The sequence below is a fragment of the Telopea speciosissima genome, chromosome 3, assembly GCF_018873765.1.
Source record: "Telopea speciosissima isolate NSW1024214 ecotype Mountain lineage chromosome 3, Tspe_v1, whole genome shotgun sequence".
Taxonomy (NCBI): Eukaryota; Viridiplantae; Streptophyta; class Magnoliopsida; order Proteales; family Proteaceae; genus Telopea; species Telopea speciosissima.
Genome location: NC_057918.1, coordinates 49,576,390 through 49,595,573, shown reverse-complemented (window position 1 = coordinate 49,595,573; position 19,184 = coordinate 49,576,390). Strand labels below are relative to the sequence as shown.

The following is a 19,184-nucleotide window of genomic DNA, read 5'->3' as shown; positions in this document are numbered from 1 at the left end:
CTTACAAAAAATGTCCTTTGCCAATGAGCTCGTTCTTCACCGAAGATTCCGATACAGTCACGTTCTCTTGATCTTTGCTTTTGCGGAACACAGAAGAGAATCTCGCCAAGGAGAAGTAATTGGGTTTTAATTTGCTTTGCTAGTAACTCTGGTTATTGAGTCGCTTGATCTCATCTTCCTCGGTTACAGAACTCAGTCGGGAAGAGTCGCACTCGGTGAGTAAGCCAAGAAAGAAGATGAAGGGGTGCCGTTGAGCTCCAAATCTCCAACTAGGGTTGAGGGAGTGTTTGATCGAGAAAGGGAAAGGGAGAAAGGGAACGGGCGAAGGTTGTTTTGGGTATTTTCTTTTTCAACTTTTGTCATTTTTGTTTTCTAACTTAAGGGCATTTTGGTAATTATACCCTAGCAAGGGTATAATTGTACTATATATTTAAGATTCGTTAGCATTTAAGGCCTGATATTAACGGCGTGGACTTCAATGGCTTTACTTTGAAAAGTAGGGGGTGCATGTGGAATTTTCAAGGGGTGCATGTTGAATTGTCAGAATCTGAGGGGGCATGCGGAATATTGGGACGATTTAGGGGGTGCATGTGTATTTAACCCTTAAAAAGGCAAGAGATCTCTAATTGGTTGCATGGTCTCTATACAAGAATCTGGGTCAATGGTGAGAACGCATTATGAAGTTTTTTGATCCTTTGATCATAAACCTTCGTGATTCAGCATCCATGGGCTTAAGCTACCCAGGCCCACCTTTACAAAGGCATTGCATGGGTTCCTTGGGATATTGCATTTTATTATGGTATTTTTTTTTTATTTTGCTTGAAGTTGCAAACACCCAAAAAATTTATTATAAGTGCTTTATCAATATTTGGCATGCATAGCATGTTCTAATTTATTTTATTTTTTTGGTAGGGATTGGTGAATCCTTAAGCTATGTTTGGAAGCTAAGAAAAGAAAAGGAAAAAATTCAGAAATTTTGAATTTGAAGAAAGAGATAACACATAAACCAATCATTGTATCATCATGATTTTTGTCTTTTTGTTTTTTCTTTTCTTTTCTTGGCTACTTTAATTTATGCGAGATGAATGTTGTTTAAACATACATTGATTGAACTTGTTTAATTTAATTTTATTATTATTATTAATATTTGGCTTCTTATCAACTTGGATTTCCCAGTGACAATGGTAAATAGAATTTAACAAATCCCAATTAGATTTGGGGTTGGACAAATAAATAAAATGGGAAATAATTCAACCCAATATTTTATTCCAGTAAATAGGTGTTTTTCTATTGATACCAAAAATTTATGGACCGGATTGACAAAACCATTTTGGCATCGTGACATTTAGAAATTTGACATATCATTATTATTGTTACATTTTGTATTGTCACTACATGATGCTTTAAATTCTGTTAAGTTTAATTTGGTTTCTCAATGTCACCCTCGCGTTCTAGGGTTGGCCCTTTTGTTGGGTTTGGATAATTTAGCCACCCTGAATCCGATTTTTGATAGTTCTGATATCAGATTATGTACCATTAAGTACATTAAGTAAATGACCCAAATTAATGTAGTTATGCAGTTAAAGAATGCTTTAAGGGTCCGTTTGGATGCAATTATTAAAGCTTAAATAATTTTACTTCTAGAAAGCCTATATGTTGAACATTAGCATGAATCAATAACTACCAAAATAATGAATATAATGGCATAACACACTCACACTAATAATTACAAAATTTATAGAGAAAGTCTATGTCCATGATTGCCATGTTGGGATGCATGATGATACATTTGTACGGGTTTTCATAGTGGGTCGCTTATATGGCCTAAGCCTAGAATGTTTCCTGTTGAGTGCAGATCGAAGTGGCCCATCGTATTGTGTGCACCCAAGTTTGAACCCATGGGCATTATCTGTAATCTTGTCGATGATTTTCCATGGCCTGAATGATGATGCTTCTGCTCAACGGGCTAGTTGCTCAGGGTATGGGATCGCCGCCGACAGTGTTTTATAGATTGCCCTCGAGGAGACCATATGGCGAATATTGTGCTCTTGCCACCACAGGTAGTGAGTCTTCGTTTGGTCAATCCTGCTTGATCGAGTGAGATTGATGTTTTTGAACATCACAAAATTAGGAGTCTTTGTCTTGCCACCACAAGTGACGGGATTTCTGAGGAAGTGTTACTTCAAACATCTCGCTTTGCTCAGAAAAAGTTCATTGCTTGTTGGAGATCTTGCTACCATAGGTGTGAACCCAATGACACCGAACCTTTCACCCAGTTCTTTTGGGCTTTCCTACTATTACATTTTAGAAATGACACTAGAAGAAATTTGATCAATTGCCCACTTGTTCAGGTTTATTACTATTCTTAGTGGCCTCGTTGTGATATATGTTTGATTATGCATATCATTTTTTTTAAAATTAATGTTTGTGTTTACCAGCTTTGGCACCCCATATTGCGTCTATCAAGTAGCTTGAATCCCTTATTGTGACGCTTATAGTCATGCGATTGAATACTGCTTTGTTGATTGATGAGCTACCCAAACCCACCACTGAAAGTACTGTTGAACCCAATGCTGTCTCTAAGGAATGGTACGAATCAAACAAGTTTCATCTAATGATAATAAGACACACTATTGACAAAAATATTAGAGAGAGTATTGTTGAATAAAAGATAGTTAAATAATACTACTCCCACTCCACCTATAGATGATTCATCTACTGTAAATATTGCTTGGAGTTTTCTAGACGTTCAAGATTTTTTTTTTACCAAGAATGGAATGGTTGATTAATGATGGTGTTCTTCCCCAAGTGGTTTAAAAAAAAAATTGGTACATGGACTAGTTGTGTCAAGGGAAATTCACTAGAACTAGAAACACAGGGACAATTTGTGGTCAGTTTAATTGATGACTACTCACATATGGCTATGCTTATCTAATTCATGAAAAGTCAGAATCCCTAGATGTGTTTGAAATATTTAAAGACGAGTTTGAATTTAAAATGGGAATGATAGAAAACCTAGTTTATCCCATCTTTAAAGCCTGACACAATGGAAGCGTGGTGGACCCATAGCCCACAGGTCCTAGAATCATTAGTGGATATTTTATTGGTTATTCTAAGAGGCCAGAGTGGACTTGTCAGACAATGGAGTTTGAAATTCGATGAGGTTTGCACCTTTTGGTTTCAAGGATAATGTAGCTAATCAAAGTATATGTATCTCCAGATCAGTGGAAACAAATTCATATTACTGGAACTCGAAGTTGATGATTTACTCCTAGTGAGTAACGATGTTGACCTTCTGCATGAGACAAAAATGTCTATTACAACTAACAGAAGTGTAGCTCCAAGTGTGTCTCAGGAACACATTACAAGTATATGATTGGTTAAATCCTTTGATGTATTATGTTAGTGAGAGTTTTCATTTCATTAATGTAAGCAGTTGCTATTGTTCTTTGATATTATTGTGCATTTATTGTTGCAACTTTATTGATGGTTATGTTGTGTTATTTATTTTTGTACATGTACATGTTATTATTGCCTTTGAATGATGATAAAGATAGCCTTGAATGAAAGTAAAGGTATTGACCTCAAATGATAGTAGAGGTAATGCGGACGCTAGTAGATCTCAGATGGGGGACTTGGGCTAGTACATTTTGGGGACATATGGATCCAGTCCCAATAAGCTTCATTAAGTGAAGTAACTATGGCAAGCTTCTGTATGAAGTAGCCGTTTTGGGTAGTATGTTCATGTGGGATGTGCCAGTGAGCTCTTAGTGATGGAGTAGCTATTGGCTTCAGTTGGAAGTCAGAACCGATTTGGATTTGGCATGTTTGACCACTGTGACATGCATTTCCATACCACACCTTTGCACCAGTGTAGCCTATGGCGAGTGAGGGTGCAGACACTTTGATGTTTAGGGTCCCATGTCGATTTAAGATGTGATGACGCTTACGATTGAATATTTTTATTCTTGCTTGAACCTGGGTGTATTTTTTAGAGCGGGTCATAGTCAACACTTTCTATTTGCGCTCATTTTTCTAGTTCTCGGTTGGAGCAAAGACTTCCTACTGCCCAAGTGGGAGAATGTAATGTTTTCATCATATGTGGGTTTACATCAAGTTATTATATGGGTATGGACTAGTGGATGGGTGTTAGCTGATTAGCATGGTTGGATAAAGCCCTATGCGAGAGGTGGTATCTCTAGTGGTAGAGGGTTCAGTGTACCCGTTCTAATAAGAGTAACTTATGATTTTATGTGTGGGTCTACTTGCAATTATGTTTTATTATGGGAGAGACATAAACTGTTCTTAATTACAGAGTTGGTCTATGCTCACAGTCTATATAATGGTAGTAATCCCCATTAATTGCTAACCCTAGCAATTGTATAGAGAAGGGAGTAGACAAGATCAATAGAGGGAGAGACAACGACTGTGGAATTTTCTTCGTCAAACACTATGGATTCATGTACGAAATTCCATTCACTAATCTCCTGTTTGTGGATTCATGTTCAATGATTCATCATGTTGATCCTGAGAATATTTCTAATAGAGGGTAAAATCTAGTAGCACCCATTCTTTGAGGGCCTAAACTGGGCACTTATACAATGTGCAATCCTTTTGGAGTTGTTGAAGTTCCTGGATATTGTGGTTCCGATAATGGAGTCACAAAAGAAGGAGAGAAGTGTTTAGAGTTTAGGGACATGGAGGAGCGACTTGAGAGTATTATTTTATGCTCTGCTCCTCCCCCTTACGACCTACAGAGGTTTGCAACTGTAGAAGTGCTCATCATCATTTCCCAAATCTCTTCGCTTCTCAATCTATCATTCCTAAACTCTATAACATCTTAGGGCTTCTGAAACAAGAAACAATACTCTCATCACAAAACAATATCATTTTTTTGATAAAGAATAATATCATATGGGTGAAGGATAGGTACACGCCACACCGTGTGCAGTAAACTAGTGGGCAACACCAATAGGGGCGCATGTTGGAATATCGTATAGGTAGGGCAACATGATCATTTCAAAGGGAGAAAAGAGATTGACAAAATGGGCGCTGGTTTATGATACACCAGTGGTAAGCCTGACCTTTTCTATGAAGAAACCTAAACAAGATTCCAACCATGTGTCTTAAATTTTTACCAAAAAAAAAGAAAGAGAACAAACATGTGTCTTGAATATCGTTTCCCAAGATGCAAGATACTCTTTACCAAAGTAAGGAAAGATGCAAGATATTAGTGAAAAATAAGAGGGAGAGACTGAATGACAGTTAAAGAGTTGTTTTTGCAATGGTTTTTTTTTTTGGCTTTTTAATACTTTATTTAATTAAAATTTTTTTGTTTTTCTTTTCGATCCCAACCAAGCTGAAAGCAACTTTTTCATTTCTTTTTCCCTTCTTCGTTATTTTCCAGAATTTTTTGTCTTCTTTTCTCAATTCAAACAAACACAGCCTAATTGGTCAACCCGTTTCCGTTGTGCTTTCCTCCCACGCAACAACCCGGCACGGGCCTAATGAATTGCCTCCCTTCCACCCTTCTCGTGCCACTACTTTTATAGGCGTTGCTGTTGATGCTTTTTGAATTTTCTTCGCTTAAATACCCCTATTATTGTAATTTATTTCATCCTATCTTACCAAAAATCTCTGATATTTATGTTTAAAAAGCGTTGGGTATTTTAGTAATAAGGTCACCATAAATACCTCTCTCTTCTTTCCCTTCCCTCCGAGTCAATGTCACCGTATAATTTCTCTGCATCTCTTTCTAAAGAAAGTCTCGTTTGACTTGTCTCCAAACCATTTATGGGCAATTGCTTCCCTTTTCGTTGTCTCTTCCTCTTATGGGTCTTCAGTATTCTCAAAACCCTATAATTTCTGAAACCCAAACCGTAGAGTTCTCGATCCCTGTTTATCCTCCCTCGGAAATTCATCTCAATATGGCAGAAATCCTTCTCGATATTCTCGTCCCCTCCTTGTGGGAGATCGAAATCACCGTAGCCGCAGCGATTTTTGTGATCGCTGCGTATAAGCTTTTGTTTCCCAGAAGTGGAGGAAATTGTGGCGGTGGCGATGGCTCCGTCAATGAAGATGGGGGACTCGGTGATGACAAAGATAAGGTCAGTACCGTTGTATTTTAGCCGTTTTATGGGTTTCTTGAAGGGTTTGGGTTCTCCTCTGCTTGGTTTTCTTATTGAATTTATTGTTTAATGTTAGAATTCAACTTGAATTTGGTGTTGTCTGTCAGAGCTGGAGAGATGTAAGAGTTCAATTTGAATTTTTAGTGTAAATATGCTCGTTCCATGATCTTCGTTTCTTCTAATATTCCTTATCTATATGGAATTTTGAAGATATATCCGTCCACGGCCTGTATAGTGAGGGGAACTATTCTTAATCTCTACATAAGAATTTTCTCTTGATAAATTTACACTCGTTAGAAATATATGAACCCATGACACCTATCAAGGTAGAATTAAATTGATTAAGCTTTACATGAGATGAAATTCTATTAGTGATGCAAAGAAAGGTTAATTGCATTGTATTTTTATGTGTTTTCTTTGTTTTATTGAGTTTCTGAAGGTTTTGGATTTGCTTGTTGAATTCGTTGTCCAATGTGAAACTGGACTTGAATTCGTTGTCTAAGTGACAGAGGTTTAGTTTCTATTTGTTTCGTTTGGCATAGAAATTTTTCTGTAACTAATAATGTTACTTATCTACATGTGAATCTTGAAGATTTTGAGGTTTATGGCCTGGTATAATGATGAAACATGGTCTTCATCTGTACATAAGTTTTTGGTCTTTATCAAGGTGTCGAGTGTTCCAGTATTGGTATCGGTAGCAAGTACCGATACGATACAGCATAAATGCGAAACTGTTAAAAAAAACTGTATCGAATCGAGACAGTTCAATACTAGCTCAGTTGCCTGAGACGGTTTGATACCGGCTTGATATAGTTTGATATGGAATACTTTCTAGTTTCTTCAACAACAGAACAGAGGTGAATGAGCTTCCGCAGTGCATTTTGCTGCCTTATTTTGCTCGATTAGAGCTTGGCGGGTGATTAGAAGTTGAAATTGACTGTGTGGGAGTGATTAGAAGTTGAAAACTTGCATAAAATTTCAAGTAATTTGAGATCAAGCAAAAAAAGAAGAGGAGACACTATGATGAGCTGCAAAACAGAAGAAGGAGCAGCAGCCGCCACCGCCACTACCACTGGATCAGCAGCAGCAGCATCACCACTGCCACCATCACAGAAGGAGGACGACGGCGGCATCAAGGGTTACAACAGCTTTGGCATCCATGATGAAAGAACTCCACCCCTCACCAAGACCATGTTGGCTCCCCCTCCCTCCCTCCCTCCCTCCCTCCCTCCATCCACTTTTATACTGAGGAGATAAAATTTACTGTGATATGCCACCTACGGAAGCTTCCATCCACTGCCACCTAATGTTCCATATGGAAGGATGATTTGGCAAATCCAACCGTTGAATAGGAAGGGTATAGTCTAGATTGGTTACATGTCAATTTTCACAGCAAAACTCAATCGTTTAACACCCATGTATTAACATCTTTCCCTTGTGTTTTCAGCCATCCATTTCTTTTCCAAAATATAATGATCTTCAAGACTTTGGACTGTGACATGCCCAACTCTGGTTGAGTTCAAAATTAATAGTTAATCAGGGTATCATCGGGCATACTTATACCTAAAATTTGGATCCTAATTGATGTGCCACATAGCTGAGATATTGGGTCCAATCACCTAACGTTCTATGGTTGAACCTAATTATTGTTTATTTAAAGTGTATTGTGCTTCAAAACAATATTTTGCATGTTTCCTATGCATATCTATGTGTTTCTAAAGCATTTCCATCCGTATTTTGTGTTTCTCTGATACGTCTCTATGATGCCTTTTAAAACCACCCTCCCAATAAGCTAACTGATACCAATACTATACACCTTGATTAGGAGGTGGTTTTAAGAGACGTTTCAAAGACGTACCAAATAAATGCAAGATACGCTAAAGATACACATGGAAATGGTCAAGAAACACATGAAAATGCTGAGGATTGCAAAATATGTAAAGATATATCATGTATAAAAAGGAGTACAAAGATATATCATTTATAAAAAGGAGAACAAAGTACTATGAGTCATGGGCATTCAATTGATCATGTATATAGGAAGGTTTCTTAATGTTCAAAATTGAAAATGTAAAAAAATAATGCAATTTTGCAAAAAATACTGCAATCAAAGAGAACATGTATTTTATCCTCCACTGATAATTTTCAATCAGATTAACACTCATTAGCATTATTGTTTGATTTGTTTCCATAAATTAAAAAAAAAACGGAAAAAATATTTCAATCAATTTTAATCCCCTTCAGAACAAAGTACTACAAGTCATGGGCATTCAATTGATCATGTATATAGGAAGGTTTCTTAATGTATAAATTTTTTTTCCATATTTCTTTAGGGTTTTTCTTTTCATTTTTATTTACCTACAAATTGAAATTAAAAAAAATAAAACAATTTTGCAAAAAATACTGCAATCAAAGAGAACATGTATTTCATCCTCCACTGATAATTTTGAAACAAATTAACACCCATTAGCATACTGTTTCCATAAATAAAAAAAAAGGGAAAAAAAAATACTGCAATCAATTTTAACCCCTTCAGTCATTTATAATTTTTTCAAATCAGAAATAAACGTGTTATTAGAAGAAAATAAAAATTTCCCCAAATCAATCTAGTTTTCTGTTTTGGGGAAAATTTAAGGTTTAGATGCACAAATCATTGCAAAAAACTAGTTTGTTGCAACCATTAAGGTTTTTTTTAGCTAATCTTGTGATCCCTTGCCAAAGCTGGCATTAAAAACCAAAGAATTGAGCAAAAAATTCGAAATTTTGAGAGTTACTTCAATTATGCAGATCTGGTTTTGATTCGAAATTTCCGTAAATTTAATCCCCCTAAACTTGTTGAAATCACCAGCGGTAGACTCACTTTTTATGCTAGACCTGTTTCCTCAACTCAGATCGAAGGAAAACTCAATTTCGAAAGAGTTTGGAAGCTCTCGGGTTGTATAATAACTAACATTTCTCTATTTGCAGGTTTTATCATATGTATCGACTATATTGAACCCTATTGAGCTGATATCGAACTGTATCGAGAATATATATATATACTCGCAGTTTCGTCTTTGTACTGTATCGTGTTGGTACCTACGAATAGAGATATGTAGAGGGTGTTGGCCCCATACTATTGATACCATTGTTGTCAAGGTGTCGCCTAGGCATACAAGAGGATTTTTTGGGGTCTAGCCGACTGTTGCCTTAGTGGTATCGAACTAGGTTTGACCCTTATTGATGTAGGACAAAACATGAAAAAAGAGGCCAAAACACTGTTCATGTTACTGTTCACATGAACAGTGCAACAGCCCTTTTATTGCCTTGGTGTGAATGCTACTAGAAGATCCTGTGAGGCCCAGGACCAGATTGTGTGAAGACTTTTTTAGAAGGGTCAATTTTGTGTATGCCTAGGGATTTAGGAGTTAGTTTAGTTTCTATTTTAATAGTTATTTTGTTTCTATTTTCTATTTTAGTAACTTAGTCAAGTAGGCTTTCTATTTCAGTTAGTTTCTAATTCAGTTTAATATTGTAAAGCAAGTCTCAGCCATATAGGAGACTGCTATTTTATTTCCTTCTATTTCTTGACTCATCCCCTTGAGTCTATTTATATGTAACTGCCCATAGAGGCTCCCCACGATTTAATGAATTATTGAATGAAGTTTTGAGGCATCCCACTCAGTTATGGGAGTAAATCCTTGTTTCAACAGCTGGGATAGCTGTGGGTCAGAGACCCAGGGCTGAGAAAGCCCAGCCCCCTACCCCCTTCTTCTATCTTTCTCCTCCTCCCTTCCCTACTTGATCAACACTGCTGTGCTGTTTTCTGTGATTGCAATTAATCATTGTGAGAGTATACTTTGAAGATCTGAATCAAGCCTCTGTCAAGTTCTTATTAGTTGCTGGTGGTATACAACCTGAGGAGGCTCTAGACACCTGCAGATCTGCAGTTTCAGCCTAGTTTCTCCTGCAAACTTCGAGCCTCAATTTATCTGCAACCTGAACTCATTTTGAGCAGAGGTTTGGAGGGTTGAATCACACAACCAAGGGCTACACTTGACCCCTGATTTGGAGTCCAAACTCCCACTGGTTTGCAAGATCTCAACAAACCTTCTAATTTTGAATCTGTCCCATACCTCAGCAAACCTTGATCAGAATTGACTAAGATTTGGAGAGCTTTTCACTGCTGCCTGGACCTTTGCTCAATTCCAGTTTTAGCATCTCCTGGTGGTTGGTTTGGTGTGTAGCGCTTACTTTATATGTAAGGCTTTTAGAAGCCAAACAGACGATTTTAATGAAGTTGATTTGATGTTGTTTTGGCAACGTTTCTTATCCTAGTGTGAGGATGAAGGGCTGAGAGAGCCGATCCCTAGGGCTGAGAGAGCTGAAACCCTATCCCCCCTTTTATATCCCTTTCTTCTTCTTCTTATCCTTTTTATGTTCTTCATATATAACAGAAAAGTAGCAATAAAAAAAAGAGTTGTAGTTTTTAATTTGTTCTTTTCATTGTATTGATCCTCCTGCAATCGATCTCCCGCTGGTTTCCCTGGTTCGAGGTCGACTTTGCATTATTGACTCTGGTGCTAGACAACATGATGACAAGCACAAGGTCAAGTTGGAGCTCAAGGAATATAATGGGAAGGCTGATCCATTCTATTCTATGACTGACTGTGTGCATTGGGCAACTAGTTTGACTGGTTCTCCTTGTCTAAAGAGCGAAACATGGAGCTGGCTCGTGCCAAGCTGATTGGGGCAACAAGAGAGTGGAGGCGTATACATGAGGAAAGGTTGTACTGTTGTCGTGAAGAGCCTACCACATGGAGGAGATGAAACCAATATTGAAGGATAAATATTTATCCTCTACCTTCCGGCGAAGATTACATGATCAGCTCAACACCATTCGCTAAGGCTCCATGACCGTTGACATTTTGAAGATGGAAGAGCAACAAGAGAATAAACCTCAGATCAGTGAATCAAAACATAAAATTGATGTTAATGTTGAAGAAGTGCCAGCGATTTCTATCGTTAAAGAGGAGCTAATCCTTGATGTTTCAAATGTTGAGGCTTACAATTAAGAAATTGATGCAAGCAAAGATGAAGGCATGGATGATGTGGAACTTTGCACTATAATTGACGAAGTGGTTGTGGAAGCCATTGAGGAGACTATGAATGACAAGGAAGAACTTAGAGAGCTTGAGTCTGAAGCAATGAAGATCGAAGAAACATTCGTGGACAACCCCATGAACACTACTGATGATGTGGAATTAAACATGTGGAATTTGCTATTCCTCCAAAGTTCTTTGAAGAACAAACTCCACACATTCTGGATTACATCTGTATCTTCAAGGAGCTGCAAGAATATTTGTTTGGACAGAAACTTGACGTCCACCACACCAAGCTTATTCCTACCATCTTCAAAATTCGAGGTCTAATTTTTTCTAAGAGGGGGAGAGTTGATGTAGGACAAAACATGAAGAAAAAGAGGCCAAAACACTGTTCACGTGAACAGTGTCACAGCCCCTATATTGCCTTGATGTGAAAGCTACTAGAAGATCCTGTGGGGCCCAGGACCAGATCATGTGAAGACTTTTTTAGAAGGGTCAATTTTGTCTATGCGTGGGGATTTAGGAGTTAGTTTAGTTTCTATTTTCTGGTTTAGTAACTTAGTCAAGTACGCTTTCTATTTTAGTTGGTTTCTAATTCAGTTTAATACTTGTAAAGCAAGTCTCAGCCATACAAAAGATTGCTATTTTATTTCGTTCTATTTTTGACTCATCCCCTTGAGTCTATATATATTAACAGCCCATATAGGCTCCCCACGATTTAATGAATTATTGAATGAAGTTTTGAGGCAGGCTTGCACTTAGTTATGGGAGTAAATCCTTGCTTCAACAACTGGGATAGTTGTGGGTAAGAGACCCAGGGCTGAGAAAGTCAATCGCCCTACCCCCTTCTTCTTCTTCTATCTTTCTCCTCCTCCCTTCCCTACTCGATCAACACTGCTGTGCTGTTTTCTGTGACTGCAATTAATCACTGTAAGAGTATACTTTGAAGACCTGAATCAAGCCTCTGTCAAGTTCTTATTAGTTGCTGGTTTTATACAACCTGAGGAGGCTCTAAAAACACCTGCAGATCTGCAGTTTCAGCCCATTTTCTCCTGCAAACTTTGAGCCTCAATTTCTCTGCAACCTTAACTCAGTTTGAGCAGAGGTTTGGAGGGTTGAATCACACAACCAAGGGCTACACTCGATCCCTGATTTGGGGTCCAAACTCCCACTGGTTTGCAAGATCTCAATGAACCTTCTAATTTTGAATCTATCTCATATCTCAGCAACCCTTGATCAGAATCGACTAAGATTTGGAGGGCTTTTCACTGCTGCCTGGACCTTCACTCAATTCCAGTTTGAGCGCCTCCTGCTGGTTGGTTTGGTCTGTAGCACTTACTTTCTATTTTGGAGGCCTATCTTCTAATTTCAAGTCCAACTCATAACTCCACATTCTGCCATCAGAATTGGCTGTAAAATGAAGCATAGGACCTGATCAAACTCACCTCCACTCAACCTAAGTTTGGTGAAGTTCTATTGGCTTACTTACTTTCTAATTTCAACCTTTCTTTTTATTTTCTGTTGTGGGTTTATTTGGGGCTAGGTTAACCCTAGTCTAGTCTTACATTACTTACTTATGCCAAATATCATTTAAGTAAATATTTCTTTACTTAAGAATTAAGATAATATTCATAAATAAGCATATACCCCCTATTTGAATCCAATAAAAATAGTTAAAAAATCAAATTCTATTCTAATAGGATAAGAGTCAACCCCCCAGTTCAAGAACAAAAACTGGATCAAGGTTTTAGGACTCGGTTTCGCCGAGCCACGAAATTGAGTTATGCTGAGATCGCAGCAAGTTGATGTATTTTTCCCGTCAAGACTCGGTGGTGGGTTTCGGTGGCCATATGGCCAAGAGAGGTCCTGAAACTTGACATCCACCCTATTTTAGGCCTTCTAAACACAATGGTATTTTGACGTTGGACCCTAGGTTGGTAGTCTACGACATAGGTGAGCTCTATCCTAGGCTATTCCACACATATAATTAAAGTAGAGGTGTCAAACAACTTAATTAAGCATAAGGAATTAATAAACATCAAACCATAAACCATTGAAGCATCAGACATCATATTCATAATCATACATGCTGATGGTTTGACGATTTGTTAAATGTTAATAATTGTTAGAAACTTGGAAAGAGACATAGATTAAACAAATACAAGTGTAAGTGTGTAACAAGTCCTACCATTTAACAGTAGCTAGTACTGAAACGAGTGTCGAGATGAATCATCAAAAAGACCATGTTGTTGTTGTCGAATCAAGCTCTGCTCTAATTGAGTCACAAACGTTGGCCATGACATATTATGCTGGAAGTAATGCTCGAAGTCGTCCACAATAGCCCTATAACCTAATCATCAGTGTACTGGAGGTACCCTAACCTAGGATATATATCTCCAAAACGTAAGGAACTCGATCGAGAGCCACCTCTATTAGATGGTGCACGTGGAACCCGAACCCGCACCAACATGTATAGCTGGGGGGGCTGGGAAACCAAAGATGCTTTCCACAAAACCTGACCTAGTGTGTGACTGACCCTCATACTCATAGGCAGAGGGTAATGATGATGAAGAGCTGGCCTACCTATAGGCCCGAAATTGACCATACCCAATATAGTGACTATACTCGGAACCGGTGCTCCCCGTGCCATATATAGATGAGGGTGCACGCTACTGCTCCCCATGAATACCACTCTCCATACCCATGCCTCCAATCCTGTTAGTTAAGCTCTTGATCGTGTCATCCTTGCTATCTTGCTGCTCTCCAGATGATGGTGTGAATCGGCAACATGAACCTCTCCTGTAGGCAAGTCCACCATGGTCCCTCATCCTGTGTGGCATGAGTGCATTGAGTCGCTCCTATGAAGTGCATTGTTTCAGGCATAGGTTCAAGCTCAGGCTCCTACTCCTGGTAGTGATACCTCTCGTGCATCCCCCATCATCCCCATCATCCCCATCATCATCATCACTACTAGTATCATAACCATCACCACAATCACCATCACCACCATCATCATCACCACTTCTATTTCCCGAACTTGACAACTTAGGGTTCTCCTCATCAACCCCACCAGCCTGAGACTCGAAAGGTCGGGGTTTCTGTGAATGCACACAGCCCTTGCAAGAAGACATATACTCATCCACGTCAGTACCCATCTGAGTAGTTATCTTGGGGTCGGGCCTACTCTCAGGCTGATCGATAACTGGCTCAGCTCAATCCCTCACCCACTATTATATGGGATCCTCATTATATTAGTAAATCTTGAAAATGTTAGCAAGATCGATTGGCACGTTTTCACCCTCCAGGCTTTGGTGTATGTGTTGCATCCATAGTTGTCACGGCGTCACGGCGATCCAAGTCGGTGGAGGGGTGTCACGTCGATATATCGACATGTCGCCCGCCATGGCGTTGCCATGGCGAGCATGTCGACCATGTTTTATTTTTTATTTTCTCTATTTTTAATGTGTTAATAGATGTATACTCAAGCCATGTTTTATTTTTTCTCTATTGTTTCTCAAGTTTTAAGAAGAAAATTCAGAAATCGAAGAAGAAATCGAAGAGGGAAAGAAGAAATCGAAAGAAATCGAAGAGGGAAAGAAGACAGGAAGAAGAAATCGAAGAAGAAATCGAAAGAAATTGAAGAGGGAAAGAAGAAATCGAAGAGGGAAGAAGAAATCGAAGACAGGAAGAAGAAATCGAAGAGGGAAAGAGAGTCAGGAAGAAGAAATCAAAGAGGGTCGCCATGGCGTAGGTCGCCATGCAGCCCTCTCCAGCGCCAGGACGCCATGGCGTGGCCATGGCGACGCCATGACAACTATGGTTGCATCCTCAATCTCATGTTGTAATGCACAAACTCCAACTGCTCCAATTGTTTGTGATCTAGTCGGTTCCGCCTCTTGCTGTGGATGAGTGAGAATGTACTCTAGTTTTGCTTGCATCCGTAGGCGGAACAAGTTTGAGAGAGCACCTTGATTGCTATCCTTTTTAAATGAGGTGCATCTTTCTCATAAAGGGTCCACCATTTGCCTGCATTAGAAGTTGAGAATGTTAGGATTATTTATAGGTACATGCTTTAATGGAGACAAGATGACAAATAATGCAGTGGACCTATCAGGGTCTGCGGTTTGTCTACCATGCACTCCGGCTACACAACTGAAACTTTTTGTTGCATCCCTTCTGTGCTTATTTCAAACATGCCTTGGATTAGTACACAATATAGTAAATTACTATAAATAACTACCAAGTACCAACTCTTTCCTCATTGTGTCATTTTGACTGGTCAAAGGCTTTAGGGACCAACTTTGCCACCATTGACTCCACTGCTTCTATTAGTGAATCATCTAGCCCAAGGTTATGCTTGTATGGATACCTTGGATTGAGATAGTATGCTGAAAATTCCATAAATAATTTGTTAGTGTTTATGAATATGTAAAATTGTAAATCGAATGTAAATTAAATATCTTGGACCAAATATATAAAACTCACCAGCTGATGCAGCTCCAAGAAGGAAGAAGAAGAAGAAGAAGAAGAAGAAACCCTGAAGGAAGAAGAAGAGCAGCCTTGACTAGGCTGAATTTCGTTGGAGCCTTTTAGAGTTTTTTTAGTTTTTTTAGGAAGGGCAAAACAGTCTTTTTATTATGTTTTATTTCTCTTAGTTCCCCTCCTCGATTTTAGAGGGATAGGTATTTTAATTGTTTGTTGTTTTAACTTATACTCCCATTCAGAGTATAAGTCTATTTCTGTTTTATGCTTTATTATTAGGACTCAGATTAGGACTGCCCACTCCTAGTTTGACTAGGACTTGCTTTAGATTGATTATTTGTAAGGCCTTTGGCCCCCCTTTATTATTATAAATAGTAGAATCGTGGGAGGCTCCCCCACAACAGATTTGAATTTAAAAAAAGTGTTTTTCATGGCTGCTTGCTGCTCCTTGCTCTCCAAGAGTGTTTGCATCCTTGTGGGCTTATCAAGGTGGAAGGGTGGGTGGAATCCTGCGACTCCTTACGCCGTGACGGCTGGGAGGGTCTTTCTTCGAAGGAGATTTCATCCTTCATCCCTCAATTTACTGCCGGTGGAATCCTATAGTAAGTTGGGATTTAAATTTCTGTTTTTAGTTTCCTTCCCTCCCCCATTCGATCTCCCTTTAATTTCTGTCTTTTCTCATAAATCCTAGAACATCTAAGTTCTGCCCAGCCCTACCCTTTTACCCAAATCCCCTCCAATTTCAGGCATGACATCCTTGCCATAACCCTCACACTCGACCTTGGTTCCAGCCCTTAAATCCCATTAAAACCCTAGATTTTAGTTGTTTTCTTATTTACAAAACCCGAAACCCTAACCCTAATTTCTACAGGAATTTAAAATTTGTTCAAATTCAGATATTTTTATATCATAATGACCCCCAAAACCTGCAGAATAAAACCATATAAACCCATTCCCAAATTCCCATTCTAAACCCTAATTTTGCCCTAATCAGCCCCAAACAGCAGGCTTGACCAGACCTTGTTTTTACTTGGCTCCTAGTAGGATTATTTCCTATTCTAGGACTACATTACCAGCTTTATGTAGTGGATGGGACAAGTGCTTCTCCCATCGGTCCTCAATGATTTTAATATAGCCCTTCCCACCTCTAGGTATTGTTGCTCTCACTCTTTCTTTCATTAGTTCCATGGCAACATACACGTGTGGCAAGGTCTGCTTCCTCTCTGTGTTTACCATCCTTAGGACCTTTACCATTGGATCCAATATAAGAATGACCCTCATCAAATCATGCCAGAATTGGTCACTAGAGATGGTAGTTTGTGTTGCTCTACCTCTTGGTGAACCCGACTCTCTCCAACCAAACCACTCGTCATTAGCAAACATAGATTTCAAGCCAACCATCTTATCCTGAAAGCTTTTTAATGTAGTGTAGTTGGTGGCAAATCGAGTAATGCCAGGCTTCACCAAGTCTCTCCGCATTTTTCCCTCAATAATTGTAAAGCAAATCCATGGTTATACCCAAATGTGGTTACTTGTCTTGCTCGCTCGACCACACCCGCTACCAAGGATTTTTTACCCATGTCTTTAAGCATGAGGTCAATGCAATGGGCTGCGCATAGAGTGTAGAAAAGATGCATACTCTTGCTTTTCCTATTCATCAATTTCTCTCATGCTTTCTTAAAATTACTTCCATTATCATCACTATTTGGCCAATGTTTTGTGGCCTTCTTCTACAAGTTCTTTCAACAACTTGTATAGGTACATTGCATCCTTTCTCTCCTTGGATGCATCCACTAACTTCAAGAAGATGGTCTTGCCATCACAATCGACCATGAAGTTGATGATGGAAGTTCGTCTAGTGGGTCCAGTCCAACCATCACACATAATAGTGACTCCATAGTTCTTCATCTCGGCCTTAATGAGTTGATGTACTCTTCAAGCTCCTATTTTTGCTTGGGCAAATACACATTCATCAATTCCCATGGAGTGGGCCCCTTCGCTCCTGGGCCAACCCTCCCAGCAGTGTCAATCATAGCCTGGTAGTATATCCTCTGAGCAACATTAGCTGGGATGCTATGATAGAAGAAGAACTTGGACATTGCATCATAGCCTGGTAGTATGTCCTTTGGCAGAATTGGCTGTCATGGTTGCAAGGAAGGCCGTGTTGCTTGTCTCGGGTTGATTTTAACTGTTACCAGATCTCAGAGAGGATATCTTTTTCGATTTGTAGGGAAAAAATAATGTTGTAAATGGGCGTAGAGTGAAATTGTGGTGGTATCTTTATTTTTGTGGGAAATGGGCTTTAGTTACAATGTTTTGTTGTTCCCAATCTTTTAAAAATTTTATTTATAACTTTTTTTTTGGATAGTCACCAAAATAGGTATTTCCTGGATAAAATTAAATCATGTACAAGAAGTAAAGACCGAGGGTATATAGGAATGCAAAGTATACATCTCTGCATGGGCCAAAGTCAATATTCCAATAAAGACCATTTGATGATGGCATGAAGGTGGCATGTGATGAATGTGACTGCTAAATGGGCTTTTATGAACTGGGACTTTAGTGTCTATCTTTTTCTCTTTTGATCTGAAGTTCATGTTATATTATTTGTCTTGTTGTACCTGGTCTTTTGTGTTCTTGGTACATTAAAGTTTTATTGAAACTGACATTGTTACTTATGTTCTTGAATATTGCACTTTGTTTGTGCTGTTATCAAATCCATGGAGTAATTTTCCGTTTGTTTGACGTGCAGTTGTGCACTTATTTTGTAGATGGGCCAATTGAAAGGCGATTCTCAAACCAATTCTGCATATGTAATTAAGGTATTTTTAATCCTGTAGACCACATACTTTATCACTTGCTTGATTTGAAGAATTGCATCAGTTGTTCCTTTTCTTTTTCCCTGTCGCTCTAATCTTGATGTTTCTCATGATATATCAATAAAAGAAGGTTATTTATTTATTCTGGTAATTTATAAAGAAAAACTTGCTCTCCTACCCCCCCAACCGATTGAATATCACATTAGAACAGGATAGTGGTTATTTATTTATCCTCGCTGGTGGATTTATTTTGACAAGGAGGTTCTTTCTGTTCTGAATCCTAGTTGGAGCTATTGGCAGCCAAGAATCTTATTAGTGCTAACTTGAACGGAACATCAGATCCTTATGCTATCATTACGTGTGGTGAACAAAAGCGATTTAGGTGATGAACTCTGCTTCTCCATTTCTTCTTGTCCCTAATACCGTGGATGATTTTATTTTTGGACTTACTTCTTAAGAATCTTTGACCTTTTTTTTTGCCTATTTTTTTTGTATTTTTTTTTGTACAGCATTGATTCAGTTACATGTAAGATTAGACAGGGCTATCTGTAATTTAAAATTTTATTTTATTGTGTTGAAGTTAGATACTTTAATAGCAGTTGGAGTTTGAGTTGGTTCCAAAGTCTATTACAGAATACATATAGGAGTGATTTCTTTTAGTCTCTACTCTT

At 38.6% G+C, this 19,184-nt stretch overlaps 1 protein-coding gene across 1 annotated transcript in view; it reads left to right on the top strand.

Annotated features, from left to right (window-relative positions):
* Positions 1 to 5,775: 5,775 nt before the first annotated feature.
* LOC122655243 (BAG-associated GRAM protein 1-like) overlaps positions 5,776 to 19,184 on the top strand; it is a 58,680-nt gene continuing 45,271 nt past the window's right edge. The window contains exons 1-3 of the mRNA XM_043849452.1: positions 5,776 to 6,107; positions 18,466 to 18,516; positions 18,798 to 18,895. Of these exons, the coding sequence (XP_043705387.1) occupies positions 5,832 to 6,107; positions 18,466 to 18,516; positions 18,798 to 18,895 (425 nt within the window). The 5' untranslated portion in view covers positions 5,776 to 5,831. The remainder of the gene's footprint in view (positions 6,108 to 18,465; positions 18,517 to 18,797; positions 18,896 to 19,184) is intronic.